This window comes from Spodoptera frugiperda, chromosome 12 (assembly GCF_023101765.2).
Source record: "Spodoptera frugiperda isolate SF20-4 chromosome 12, AGI-APGP_CSIRO_Sfru_2.0, whole genome shotgun sequence".
NCBI classification, from domain to species: domain Eukaryota; kingdom Metazoa; phylum Arthropoda; class Insecta; order Lepidoptera; family Noctuidae; genus Spodoptera; species Spodoptera frugiperda.
Genome location: NC_064223.1, coordinates 10,558,610 through 10,573,570, shown reverse-complemented (window position 1 = coordinate 10,573,570; position 14,961 = coordinate 10,558,610). Strand labels below are relative to the sequence as shown.

The window sequence follows — 14,961 nt, the reverse complement described above, 5'->3', positions numbered from 1 at the left end:
TGTGTGTTTTGTCTGACAGCGTTTAACAGCTGGAGTGCATACAGATCAAATAAATATAGATAAATACCTAGTGTGATAATACTCACCCAGAAAATACATTAATTAAATTTATTATAGAATAGATAATATCAACTTAGAGTTTATGTTTTTTTTATCACACCTCACTTTGGCATTTTACAAAATATTTAACTTTTTACTGATTTTTAAGATTCGAAACTGAACTTCCTTCACGTCGCGCGTCGGCCAGTTAGATAAAAAGGTGACACAAAACTACGTTCTGTTGCCTTAAAGCTGTTAAATGGTTATTTATAGCCCAAAAATGAGTGTGCAAACACAGGTGCACTAATAAAATTAGACCTCATTGAAAAGATATACCTGATATCAGTGGTGCAATTACCAAATTGTCCTTGAGTGAATTAGTAATTAACATACATTTTATGAGTACATATCATTATGAAAATAGCAATAATAAGAAACTTTGATCATTGAACATTGTAGGACTTACAAAAGAAAGAACCAATCCTCAAATACAAACGCTAAGTCCTCAAATCTTCGACTTCGAAATTCTAAAAGAGCCGGCAACGCACTTGTAACTTCTAACCGTCCATAGAGCAGCGCCAATTGACCTCTGTCCCATTAAACTTAATAAATAAAAGTGAACGTGACTCCCCTTCTAAATTAATAGAGTGCACCTATAAATAATATTAAAAAAATAATACGTGAATATTATTCATTACGCATAACTTAAAAAAAATATATGCTTATTCTAAAAAACATTAAATCAGTTAATATATGCGTATAGAGAAACGTTATAGTTACGTTCCGTTACGCGAAAATAATCCACCTTTTTGAATGCTCACACTAAAGAAGATTACGTTTAAAGGAACGTAGTTGACACTACGTTCCGTTACGCGTTAGATTGTTGATTGGTTTGAATGCTACTACAACCGTATATTCTAATCAACATATTAAAGGAATTAACATTTTGTTACAAATTAACATATTGTTAAATAAATATTTTTAATTTATTTACATAAATACATACCGTAAATAAAACAAAACAATTAAATATTTCCTAGTCAACAGTTACAATACTGCTTGTTACGGATTACGGGGCATGAGTTGATAGTTTCGATGACGTTCCAATTTGACAGTGACAAAAGAAATTGGTATTCACCGCATCAAACCGTGACTTTCATAAATTGTTTTAGCTAAATAATTGTTAAGTTTTTAGTGTAAATTCATGTAAGTATCAACTACCGACCGTCTTTCCTAAGTGCTTTATTCATATTTTCTGTTATTATAGACTATAACATGACATAAATGTTGCAATGACGCTACAACAAACAATTGAAAATGCTGTCTTCGGTGTTCTGATTATTGCTACTTTATGCACTATTCCATTATAGACGTTTATTAAATACCCTATTTCTGTTTATTCCAGTAAAAATGGCGGCATCAGTAGTGAACGCGTATAACGATCCTTGCATTCCTGAATGGATGAATGCGCCGCACAGCACAGGAACGTCTATCATGGCGTGTGAGTTCAACGGTGGAGTGGTCATTGGCGCCGACTCTCGCACCACGACCGGCGCCTACATTGCCAACAGAGTGACTGACAAACTCACCAGGATTACTGACCATATCTACTGCTGCAGATCTGGGTCGGCGGCTGATACCCAAGCCATTGCCGATATTGTTACTTATCATTTGAGTGAGTGAACCTTTTTTTAAAGTTCTTTATTCCTATTAGATGAAACAGGCATTTGAAACTTAATATTAAACTTATTGAGTAGAAACAAACATTAGAGTTAGAAATTTTTTATTAATCTTGAATGGGTAGAAGTAAACCGAGGAAGTCAAGCAATCCATTCTCTAGAAGAGTATAGTCATTATGCATACTGTAGCTTGGAATAAGCTTGTAGTCTACATTAGGTATCTTCAGTACCCATACATAGTTTCCTTCACATTTAAACTCATTAAAGTAATAGCACACTTGGCACTCTGATCGGCCAGTTCAAATAAACGAAATTACTCGTACCAAATGGTACAGATAGCCTATTGCTAATAAATCATTGAATGTCATCATAATCTACATTTATGCAAGTTCTCCCTTTAACAACCTTTGGTTAGCTAAAACATAGATCTATGCAGGACATTATATTACTGTCTATTGTGTCTCATTTACCTAGTTTAAAGTACCTGCCTCGAGTGTTTAATAGTAATAAAGAGTAATTATGTAACTGTGTTTGTTTTCAGATTTCCACAAGATGGAGCTGGGTGAGCCTCCCCTAGTCCACACGGCCGCTGCTATATTCCGTGAGCTCTGCTACAACTACCGTGACTCCCTGGTCGCTGGTATCCTGGTTGCTGGCTGGGATAAGAAGAATGGAGGTACTTCATTCACTTATTTTGTAATTACTTGCTATCTGCCCTGACACTCGTAAGAGTAGAATAGTAGAGTAAAATACTGATTTTTTACCTAATCTGATTTAGATCCAGAACTAATTAGGAAATGTGTGAAAGAAAGAATAGCCTGCCTTCTTGTGTGCAGTTTAAGATGCCTTATATAAATCTCATAGAAATACTGGGACAAAAAGTATCATATGAAAAGCTTTTTCCTGGAAAAGTAATATAATGTAAATAAGAGCTAGGTTTTTGATTTTTCGGCTGCTAATGTTTACCCTAAACTCCATAAAAAATATCGTTCTCAGCTGTTCTTTCAGACCTTTATTTGACTAAACAACTTTTCTGCCTTTTCAGGCCAAATCTACTCTGTCCCCATCGGTGGTATGGTGCAGCGCCAACAAGTTTCCATCGGCGGGTCCGGTTCTACCTACGTCTATGGTTACGTAGACGCTAACTTCAAGCCGAACATGACTAAGGAGGAAGCTATCAAGTTTGTCACCAACACCCTCACCCTTGCTATCCTGCGTGATGGCTCATCAGGAGGTGTTGTGAGGCTCGGAGTCATCACTGAAGCTGGTGTGGAGCGCTCCGTCATCCTAGGCGACCAGCTACCGAAATTCTATGAGGGTTAATTTGCATTTGCTCTTTGTACTTTTATTTTGTAAGTAATAAAACTTTTGGAAACAAGTATGTGGTTTTTTATACATAATAATGTATGTTATCTCACGCTGCACTGCACTCCTTGGTAAGAGAACAGAGAACCCCCTCAACCCGTTGTTTGTCGGAAAGCAGATCTACGCGAGCGAGACACGATGTGTTTGCTCTTGTTTCTCATATACCTACATACCAACAGACAAGAAGTTAATCCAGCTTACATTTTGAGATTCATATTTTTCCTTATGATCTAAAATTATTGTTGTCCCTACATCACATGAAAATCTTCCAATATCTCAAAATCTAGAGGTCCTGTCTTTCGTTATTTACTTTAGATCTTTTTGCTGATTGGTGATGTATAGTGTTAATGACAATGGCCTGAATAGGCCAACATTTTGTAAATGATAGATCTCAAAAGTGATGTACACTATAAACTTTCACTAAACTGAAACTGGCTCCTATGCGAGCGAAATTAAACTAACTTATTATAACAGGCGCGGCCCTGAACGCGTTCCACTTTATTATCTGACAAGTAGTTAAAAATAAAAGAAATGCTATTTGTGCAGTCCTTTATTTCTATTTTGGTATCATCACATACAACATCATTAGATATTATAATATTACCTACATATTATATTTATATCAACAGGCATATAGACTTTCTGAAAACATTTTCATTTATGACTTAGTATTTGTAATAACACTTAGAACAGATATATTTATGGCAATTTCTTCGCAGTAATTTATTTACAGACAATAGTTTTTATACAAAATAATACATCAATTTCTGTTCTCACTAAAACTTGGGAATGGCTGGACCAAATTATGTAAGGTGAGAAATCCCTAAAATTGTTACGTAAATATATATTCTCGCGTGGGCAAAGCCGCGGGCACAACTATTACCAAATATATAAGCTTACATAGTTTACAGCAATTAGCTAGCTTACCTAAGATATACATTAAAGCTTTTTTAATTTACATAAACCCTAAAATATGGTTTGTCAACATTTCATTTACTTCCTAACTTCCAATATTGTTTGCCTCATCGTGAAAGTTTACTTATGGAACAAAATATCATTATAGTCATCAGTATACTTACTGAATAAGTATGTGTGTGTAAAAGTCGGTGGTATAACTTATAGTTCATTTTAAACAAGGCACTACTTGCTTGCTTGCTTTTGTCCAAAATTAAGGTCTAGGCCGCACTACGGTTATACTGTAGCGGTTTTCAATATTAGTTGATTGTCTTGATTACTGAATTAATTAAACAACAACACGAATAGGTACTTGCGGTATTTATCCGCGACTAATTTTAAAACCGTGAACAATGTATTGAACTTAGTTAGGACTTAGGGATAAAATTGCAGATGCTTTAGCCGTTTATAACCAATGATCATGGTAATGGCAAATGGCATTTCAAAAGATATATCGAGGTAAACTCCTTTGGGAAAATACCGTACTGCGACCTAAACCTTATAAGACAACTGTGTGTAATAAATTCATATTGTAATGCTTATTACTACACTTCCTTTCATTAATTGCTTGTGATGTATAATTCTACGTGATGACTCCCAACTCCTCCATGGTCTCGAGATCTCTCATCAGCATCTGCACCGTCTGCTTGGTGCGCGGGAAGTACTCGGCTGTCTCGTCGTCCTCGAATGACGGGTCTTGAGATTCTAGTTCTGGGAATTGGAAATAAGTTACAAAGTGTTTAAGAGACAAATCTAATAAATAGCTTTGTAAATTAACTACCAATACCAAGTAGCAAATCTATTAAATAGAAAACTGTTGTACAGTCAATAAATTCTTTACTTTACACCGCGTCTGCCCCAGGCCCCAGGACGACGAGCAACATTTTTTTTTACAATGTACCACTGTCTAAATATTATATATTTAACAGACAAATGGGGCTATCAATGACTTTTTTATTACTTGGTTAATATTATTTAAATAATTTACCTGCAACCTGCGCCTCGATGGAGTCTAGCCTGGCGTCTATAAGTGCCTGGCAGCGTTGTAAGTGTTTCAGTAGCTGGCGACGACAGGTCGCGTTCTCTATGGGAGGCTCGGGCTGAGGGGCTACTATCATGGCGCGTTGGGCTTCTTGCTCTGTGAAAATGTAATATATTGAGGTTACATTACAATTTACAAGTATAAACATTGGCTTGATTCCAAACTATAACACATATAAACATTTTTATAGATAACGATTTAGATTTTCAATATAATTGGTTGAAAAATAAATAGGTGTTAGCTGGAATAGAGCATGTAATTGGTATCTGTACACTTCAGTTAGTATTCAATCTGACCGAAAATAAATACTACTGCGATAAACGGACTAATAGCAGCTCATAACAAATTGGCGTTTCAATCCCAATATTCACTAGTAGACCCTAGATCAGTAAAAACTGAGGTATGTGTAATTACAGGTATCATAACTTAAGTAGGTAATATATAAGCTCACCTTGAACAGATATAGCGAGCCGTTCCAACTCAGATGTGCTGATGGGCAAGTCCAGTGAAGCATCGCCCGGACTCGACAGTAACCCACTCAGCAACGACTGAGCGCCCAGCTGTGCATCCTTATGTGAATACCTGTAAGTGCAAGAAGAAAATATATAAGTTATGAAAATGTGTTTTTCTGTTACATTCGACATTTAAACTAAAAACTAACAGACCTGTTTTAATATTTATTTTGATAGGACTGTAACGATTATTAAGGACACAACGATAACGAGTTACCATATCGAACAGCTACGTGAGTAAGCGGTTAAACAATTAATTAATATAGACTTATTATCCATTAATATATTTAACTAGCTGACCCGGCAAGCTTCGTTCAATAATTATTTTCTCACTTTTTTAAACCTTCCCTGGACCAATAATTCAAGACCAAAATTTGCCAAATCGGTCCAGCCATTCTCGAGTTTTAGCGAGACTAACAAACAGTAATTGATTTTTATATATAGAGAAGATTATTCATACTAACAAAACTGAACAACAAATAAGTTTCTCCATATTTTAATACCCGACAGCATCACGTAAAGGACAGTAATGTGTTTATCACCAATATTTGGATCACTTACCTTTCCTGATCCTGTTCTTCAGAAGGCGGCGTCTTGAGGTCCAGTTGTATATCCTTCACGTCTTCCGGCTTAATAGGTTTGTTCTCCTTGTCCATATTGATCATAATGTTCAGGTCTGAATAGTCAGAGTTCAGCTTCTCCTGCGTGTTCTGAATCTCAAGCTGCTCCCAATCCTTGGCCCATAGGTATAACTTTGGATGGTCTTTCTTGCTGTGGAATTAAAAATTATGTTTTATTAAAGTCTGTTATATTTTATTTAGTTAACGGGCTATAAATTAGCATTGTTAAAAACAAATAGTGGTATTTCCTATTTGACTATATCGAGAAGAAAAACTCATACGTAAAAATTCTGAGTATCATCAATCATTGGCCAGCGCGAATAAACTAACCAATCACAACGCCGAACGCACTCTGCTTCGATTATTTTAAACGTACTGTAAACTCGTACTAAGTACTTAAATTTGGACATTAAGTAAACTATGCAAGTTTATTATAAAAAAATAAATAATATCTGAGCTACATTATAAACTATGTACAAAAAACAGCAACAATCAACACTTACGTAGCAACATAGTACTTGACTCTGAGCGCATGTAATGCATCCTCGATGCGCAGTAGATTGCCGGCGAGTTCGTGAGAGCGGCGTAACGTCTCACACGGCTTCCCGCCCGGCAGTAAACCTTCGTACATGCGATCCTGGTCGTGGAGGAAGCGCTGGGATCTACGCCCGCGGCGGGGGTTTAGGCATATGCTGCATGTGTATTTTTCGGGAACCTGTAATGTAAAATACATTAGATATTAGATTTTTTTCAATACATATATAAAAATACCTCTGGACTTTCTCTTATAAGCGAGAAACTGTCAGAGAGCAAAACGTAACTGAAACTACTGCATGTAGGAAGTTATTATAATTTTTTCTGTGTATGGTTTAATAAAACTGGGCTTTTTGAAATTTTTATGTGAATAGAGAATAACGGCAAAGTACTTTTGAGCGTAAAATTATGCGTTCAAATAAGTTCATATAAAGCAATTACGTGACAAACTAACCAACTATTAAAATATAGGAGTATAAGCAGTAGAAATAAACTCACATCGCACTCCCTCTGTATGTTGTGGCAGAGCGCGTGCTGCCAGCAGAGACAGAGCTCGCACTGCACCATGAGCCCGTCCTCCTCGCGGAACCCGCAGTGGCAGTTGATTATCTCCTCGCGCTTCATGTGCACTATCTTTATGCGCTCGCCGTCTGAACCAGGACATACATAATTATTTTAACAATACAAGCATACAGGTTTCAGACCAATGCAAAAAAAACATCAATGTACTGCACTAAGTTTAATCTTCATTAAGTTGATATCGCAAAACTATTTTAAAGAGCACACTACAAGCAAAAATCTTGTCCAAAAAGTTTATGATATTTCTTGACTTATGCGAATTTATCTGAGCGCTAGAAGGTGGTTGCAGAAACCAACGATATTTTTGGGAACTAAAATGAATCATAGCACAATCTAGACCTAAATTAGCGTTTTTTGTAAATAAGTACTTACTCTCAGTATACATATACATATTAGAGTCTTTATTCTCTTCATTAGACTCGGAAGACACCGGCGCGACCTTGAGGTCGGCTTTAGAGTCGGGCGTTCCAGACCGCGGGAAGCTTGACCGCGTGTCAAAGTCAGAATTAGCTCCCAACCAATCTTCTTCCTCACTTGCAGGCCTTTTAGCGGCCATAGCAAAGGTCTTACGTTTCTTCTCAGACTTTCTCTTCTTCTCAATGATAGGTTTGGTGACTGTGTGCGTAGATATCGCACTCTCAAAGTCCAGTGCCATGTCCAAAGGCGGGATCTCCATGACAGGCTCGATGTTCTCAGTGTTCTCCACATCTACGTCCTCGTTCACTGGTTCGGGCAATACTGGCTCTGGATCAGGTCTTCTAACGGGCAGTAACACCCGCGGTCTCTTCACTGGCTTGTTGCTCAAAGCCTGGCGAAGTTTGGGCGAGTCCTGACTCCTTGGTATTGGCAACTCAGGCTCCTTGACTGGAGGAACTGGTGTTGTATCCACTTGCAATTCAGGTTTAACTTCTTTCACTTCCTGTTTAGGTTCCTCCCGTTTCGGAGGTCTCGGTATCTTCACTTTGATGACCTTGTCGTTGGTAACTCTAGGGCTCTCTAACTCAATGGGCTGCTTGGTCCTTGCGTACGCGAGGTCTAGAACTTTCGGTGTGTCGCCCAACATCTTCCGTAGTTCTCTATGATAGTGTTTGATATGCATTTGTATTAGAGTGTTGTTTCGGAAGTTTTTGTAGCAACCTTCAGCTGGACATCGGAGGAGATTCTCGATGATTTGGACTTTCAATGAGCCGACGTACACTGAAAGTATAATTAAGCATTAATATTCTGTTATGATATAAAAATTTACTCATATGTGAAGCATGTAGCAACATACCATATCCGTCTTCCAAAGGAGGAACCTCTACGGCAGGTTCTGGCGCTGGAGAGTTATCATTGGCGCTTAATAAACTTGAAGAAGAGACAGGATCCTCTGATGGTGGGAGCTATACAAAAACAAAATAGGGATTAAAGTCGAAATCTTCATAACTTAATGTACAAATAAAAGCTAACATCAAAATTTATCTACAAAACCAATCAACACTTACATCCTTTGGCACCTTCATTTTGATGGTAATTTTGGGTCTCTTTTCTTTGCCATCTCTCTTCTTCTTAAGGGAGAGTTTCTTCCGTTTGTATAGCGGGGAGGTACAGCTGAGAGTGCCGGCGGGGAGTGGCGCTGCAGAGGGCACTCCCTCCGCGGTGTGAGTGATCCACCCCATACGCCGCGCCAACTTTAGGTGCACGCCAAAATCCGTTAACACGTGTTCATATCCTTCGGTTACTAGCGACGGATTATTCTCTAAATACGTTCGCATCTCGTTCTTCGTGTGGAACCGCCGGTTGTCGGGGCTAGTGGGAAAAGAGGTATTAGTATTTACGAGACTAAATTAAGATAATGAATATAAACTCTGTAATTTTTCCCATACATACTACGCTATGATTCAAAAATACATATTTATCTAGTATTTTTATCATACTTATAAGTTATACATCTGGTTATACGAGTAATACATCCTCCCTCTCAACCTTACATAGAAATATTACCTGACTAACACTACGTCCCACTTGCCCGCAGAATTCCCGAAGCTCCTACGAACCATGTGTTTCGTCCAACCTTCAGGTAATCTCTTGTCTTCAACCTACAAAATAAATAAACGTTAATAATTTTATGAAAACTTGTTCTTCCAATGCCAACTATAGTTATATTGTAGACTCTGATTATAATATGCTCCTAGATTGCTGAATTTGATGAAATATTGGTCGCAGAAAGTTACACACAAAAAAGTAGAGAGAATGTCGTTAAAATATGTACCTGTACACTTCTCCTGGGTAGAGGCGGCTTGCTACCAGGCTCCTGTTGTTTAACCTCACACTCTATCTCACTGACTGTACCTAAAGGTTGGCCATTGACCCATCGGCAACACCATTCATTAGGCAACAGAGTTTCAGGCATTGTGGGCTCCGGTGTTATTTGTGTAAAGTCTGGCCTCAATATCTCTTTCCGCATTTCAGACATCTGTAATTTCACCTTTTCTAATTCATGTTTCACATTCTCCACGTTTTTATTGACTTTCTTCTCCCGCAACAATCTCAACTTCTTTCCTTTCTTAACCTTTCCTAGTTTCTTCTTATCTTTCTCTGTTTGTTCTCCTGTTATCTTGTCACTCTCTTCTTTAACTTCTGCAGGTTTTACTTCAGGAGAAAATATTTCTTCTTTCAATTCTACTTCTACTTTCGGTGAGTTAACCTTTTCAATTTGACTCAAACCATCTTCCAATTTGTTTATAACTTCTTTGATTCTGTCTATAACTTCCTCGTGTCTCACATCGTCTTGTTTCTCAAACTTTTCTAGTTTCACTTCTTCATCTAAAACCTGTGAATTAAATCATTATTATAAATTCCTATCAACACAGAAACAATGCTTGATTAAAACATAGTAGAAATTATGTACCGGTTTATTACTATCACTCACTTCCACAACTGTATTTCCAGGCTGCTTGGAAACAAACATTTTCATATGAATTTTATGATTATGAAGGAACATATTTAGTCAATCAAAAGTATTAAGAATTCCACTTACTGGGTCTAGTTCGCCTTTCAAATCTTCTAACTGTATGAGATCATCTTCATTGTCATTCTGTTTAATGGATTCTTCAGTGGAGTTCAGGCCTTCTGTTTCAGTCTCCATCTTTTTATCATCAAAAGGCTCTGGTTGCGGTTGTACTTCTTCTACTTTCTTACTCTCCTCTTGTACCGGGTCTGGTGTTACTTCGGTTAGCTTTTCTTCTTCTTTAACTTCTATATTTGCTGTGTCTTCTTTACTTACAGTACCAATGATTGAAGCTACTGCATCTACTGCTGCAAATTGTGTCAGTCTTAAGTACAACTGCCATTCAAGAGCTTTGGGATATATACCATAGTTTTTACAAGTGAGATAAGTATTTTTCCAAAAAATCTTTATTATGGGAATTATGTTTATGTTTAGATATTGACATACTTATATTTAGTATCTAACATCTCTACTTACCCTCTTTGTGGAATAAAAGATGCAATTCTACGCTAAAGTTCTCACATTATGAACAAAAACTAATAATACTAACCTGGCACTTCGGTTATAGGTTCCGTTTTAATTTCACTCTCAAGCTTCAACTTGACGGGCCTTTCCCGCCTCTTTTTCAAAATCCGCGGTTTCCTTTCCACAGTTTTATGAGGTTTTTCATCCGGACCCTTCTGTTTCCGAGACTTTTTCTGTCCTATATTAAATATTTCTTTTATATTTAATTTGCGTTTCATTTCGCGACGTTCGCTTTTTGAGCCTAGATAGTCCCGTGTGGGGTCAAAAAGGTGTGTGTGGAAGGCAGTCTGTATGTTCGCGTTTGATGGCCCCGGCCCATACGAAAGGGAGGTCGATGGTGTACCACTTCCCTGTTTCGACCGCAGCTTATGCAACCGAGACGTATTACACGTCCAGTTGCAACCGTCGTCGAAAACTATTTCGTAATTGCCTGTTAAAAAAATAATAAAAATAAATACAAATAAGAAATATGAGTAAACTTTTGGCCTTTTCCATAGTTACTTATAGAGTCAGTATGTTTTTTTATATTCTCTCATCCAATGAAATTACATCTCCAAAATTATTTTCATGCCTCACACCTCACACAGCACAATCGGGCATTCCTCTTCCTTTCATCCACATTTAAAATTCATCTTACTTTATCATATGATACCGAGATACAACCTATAAATAACTTTAAAAAACTCACCATCCCCCAGATCTTTCAGAATAGTAGCAACGAAGCGTCTATTATCCCGCCATCTCGCAAGACATCGCTCCCCAACCTCGTAAGACAGTTTAATCTTCTCTTCTGTCTTTATTTCTTTCGATTCTTCTTTCAGAGAAGATATGGGCAGTGTGTCTGTGAGACTCTCTTCTGAACTGGGCCCAGGTTTGACTGTGACTGTTGAACTTGTGCCGCTACTGGTACCTGAGGCCTCATTGACAGGCCTTAGACGAGGACTGCTCACGCTTATCCATTCGTCGTGTCTGTAATAAATTATTATATAATAATACGTAAGTAGACTAGGCAGTACCATATTTCGGGTTGTGGTTGTCTCATATTCCTATTATTTGAACAACCTCCATTAACCGCGGAATTCATATTCGACGTTGCAATTTGGTGTTGGTTTTTTTTTAAATATACCTAGTTATCATTTTTAATAATTGGGAAAAGCAAATTACGCAAAGGTATTAAAAATAGACACGAAATTGTAAACCAAAATCATTCAATAATAACCCGCGTATTTCAAATGTAATGTGTAGGAAGCCATGTCGACTCAATTTCTTTTATTCAAATTAAGAAAGACGATTTCTCAGAAAACACCAGAAAATGTTCCAAAAGTAAATAAATAATAAAGTTTTTATAAATACCTGCGTCCTTCACGCAATGCTTTATTACGCGTATTATAAGTAAAAGACATTTTTTAAATTACTTATAAATTAATTACGTTAATTTCACGAAAAAACGTTCATTACGCAACCATGGATTAATAGAACTGTTTTATTTTTTAAATTGCTGTCATCTTTTTAATTTTGGCATTCCAGCCAGTAATCTTTTACAAGAAAAAAAAAATTTATTCCGTTTTGTTTTTTTTTTCAATGTTTTGGCGTGAGGTGCAAAATATACCAATGAACAGAATAAATGGGAAGTGGTTCCGACTATTACGTGGTAAAATTTTGTTTGGCTTACAAATTTTTTTAAAGATTGTGGAGATTTTAATTTCATGTTCCTAAATATGAGAAATGTCGTTCTAATTCGTTAATAGATAGTAAGACAAACTCAAAACGTATTTTGGGACACATGCACTACTTGTATGAGGAAAAATTTGGAGAACAGAGATCAACGTCATAAATAACGCAAACAAACTTACTTTTTCCTATCAATTTCATAATGTATGAGTACTTCCATCTCTTCATAGTCAACTTCTATAATTTCTGCAGTATGCCATTTCTCTTCAAAATCCTTTGCTTCGACTTTTGATCCTATTGAGAGGGCCATAGTACTGTTGTTACCTGTAAACAAGAGAATACATTTTTTAGGCCGAAATTACATAATTTCCTATTAGAAAACCATTACAAATGCAGTAAATGAAGTAAACATTAAATTGTTTATTTTTTTCTTTGATGATATCTTATTTAAATCCCCTACCTTTGTCTACTGGACTTAATAACTGTTTACATGCAACATCTTTTTTCTTAGATATGTCTATATCAGTCTCAGACTCGCTGTGTATCATGCCCATCACAGCGCCAGGCTCGCACACAGTCTCACTATGACATGGAACAGTACTATCAGTTGTGTCATTACTTTTCTCACTGATATTAAAGTCAGCAAGTTTCTGTTCCTGCAATTCCTTCTCTTGTGCTTCTATAAACTTCTTAATCGCATCAACATTCTCAACTTCACAGTCCGCACTGAAACCTTCAACTGGTGCGCTTATGTCTTCCATTTCTTCGTCAGTATCGGAATCCCATGGAAATATTGAAGGGACTGCGTCTGGAATCAACTATACCATCAATGTCTGATTTATTTGTGTAATGTTGGCACCATGCAGTAATAATACAGAAGAATACAGTAACAATCCTTAAATACTTCAACATTTCATACAGTTTTCGTCTAATGACAGCAATGACAATAAATATGACAGAAAACCAAAAAGTATCAATCAAATAAGAAGCATAGTTTCTAAACTAAAAATAAGTTTTACATTCAAATGTTTAGCAAGATTATTTGATTAGCAAATATGATGAAATAAAAGTGAAAAGTTGAGACACAGCTCCTACAGTGCTCTAGCAACCAAAATCTACAAATAACATTCAATACAATACAAATCTACATGTCTACGTAAAAAAAAAGAATAGAAACAAACTAAAACATTGATATAAATAAGAAACCATCAAGCAATAAGGACATTCTACTAAATACCTGTTTTCAATTTGTATTTAGAGTCCTTGTAACTTTGAAAATCATTTTTACAGAAATGCCGTGAGCACACAAAGTGCGGCAACTCTGTGCCAGTGTGTTTGTAATGTGTGACCGCAACCCAAATGTCACGTAAATTATCGTTTTTTGGGAACTTGTGATATGTTACACCTTTATCCTCCTTTCTTGTAGAACATGAGTTACAGTTGTCAATGCAACATTTTTTTACAGCCATCCTAATGTTAATATACTATGTAATTAGTGTTTAATTGTGAAGACAATTAGTAAAGAGAAACTACTAAACAAATCTGTCCATTACACAAAACCTCTCTTATGCTAGTATTTAGAAAACACATTGTGTCTCATGTGGATCTGTGTTCCAGCACATGAAGGGTTAAGGGTACATTCTTAAATTAACAAATATTTAGTTACATCCTTAATGGAACAAGTCTCATTATGTACAACCAGTTTGTAATCAATGTTAGTGGTTTTTATTTGAACCAAAAGTAATTACTCTTTTAAATGTCTATTTACATGTTTAGAACATAAGTATTATATTATCACAGTGCGAAATTAACCCAATGGACACTAGCCCTTTATTTAGGCAGGTTAGTTCAGTGTATTTGGCGTCCCATTTGTTCCTAGCAAATACTGAAACCATATAAATGATTCTATTTTACCAGAAATAATAATCATACGATATATATTTGATATGGTGTAAGCAGCTTATATGGTGAAATGTTAACAAACGATGTTTCTCTCTGTACTTAATCTATTTTCTTATTATAATCCAGTTTCATTTAGTAAACAAATTATATTATTAGATTTTTAGTAGTAAGAAATTGATGTATACAAACCTGTTAGCCACAATTTATCACGGTATTAATGCCGTAAGGTTTGTCCCAAGCAACGTGTGCTTGTTAAATCCTAAAGTAGTATATATTGAAATAACAAAACTCGCTCAAATTATTATAACCAAAATACAATACACAAACTGACATTCATTACGCATTACGCCATGACAGTGGTAAAGACTCTTCCACAGACTGCCATAACCATAGCCATAGAGTATGTTGGTCTTTGTCTATAAACTTTGAATTAAATGATCGTTGTTTTATACAAAATAATAAAGATAAAAAATATCAAATTAGACCTATTATTTTGTACAAAGCTGCTGTCTGATACTAATAAACGTTGTTAATTTTTTTATAAAACGAA

The 14,961-nt window shown here is 36.2% G+C and overlaps 2 protein-coding genes across 7 annotated transcripts; one reads left to right on the top strand and one right to left on the bottom strand.

Annotated features, from left to right (window-relative positions):
• Positions 1-1,078: 1,078 nt before the first annotated feature.
• On the top strand, positions 1,079-3,097 carry LOC118263013 (proteasome subunit beta type-6). Its single transcript, XM_050697771.1, has 4 exons — positions 1,079-1,245; positions 1,445-1,714; positions 2,260-2,394; positions 2,764-3,097. Exons 2-4 carry the CDS (start codon positions 1,450-1,452, stop codon positions 3,039-3,041), a joined length of 678 nt encoding a protein of 225 aa, XP_050553728.1. The 5' UTR covers positions 1,079-1,245; positions 1,445-1,449; the 3' UTR covers positions 3,042-3,097.
• A 521-nt stretch (positions 3,098-3,618) lies between these two features.
• LOC118262267 (PHD finger protein 20) lies at positions 3,619-14,786 on the bottom strand. 6 transcript variants are annotated; one of them, XM_035573460.2, is made up of 19 exons: positions 14,601-14,786; positions 13,747-13,979; positions 12,970-13,317; positions 12,692-12,833; positions 11,527-11,807; positions 10,864-11,268; positions 10,344-10,621; positions 10,215-10,259; positions 9,576-10,136; positions 9,308-9,402; positions 8,809-9,112; positions 8,598-8,706; positions 7,697-8,521; positions 7,244-7,395; positions 6,715-6,926; positions 6,153-6,362; positions 5,531-5,661; positions 5,026-5,175; positions 3,619-4,748 (listed from the first exon to the last, which is right to left on the bottom strand). In XM_035573460.2, the coding sequence occupies exons 2-19, from the start codon at positions 13,976-13,978 to the stop codon at positions 4,621-4,623; spliced, it is 4,608 nt and encodes a 1,535-aa protein (XP_035429353.2). In that variant the 5' UTR covers position 13,979; positions 14,601-14,786; the 3' UTR covers positions 3,619-4,620. The 6 variants fall into 6 exon arrangements, with proteins under 6 accessions (XP_035429353.2, XP_035429355.2, XP_035429356.2 ...); XM_035573462.2 differs by having other exon boundaries at positions 10,215-10,256; XM_035573463.2 differs by having other exon boundaries at positions 10,344-10,618.
• Between the last annotated feature and the right edge of the window lie 175 nt (positions 14,787-14,961).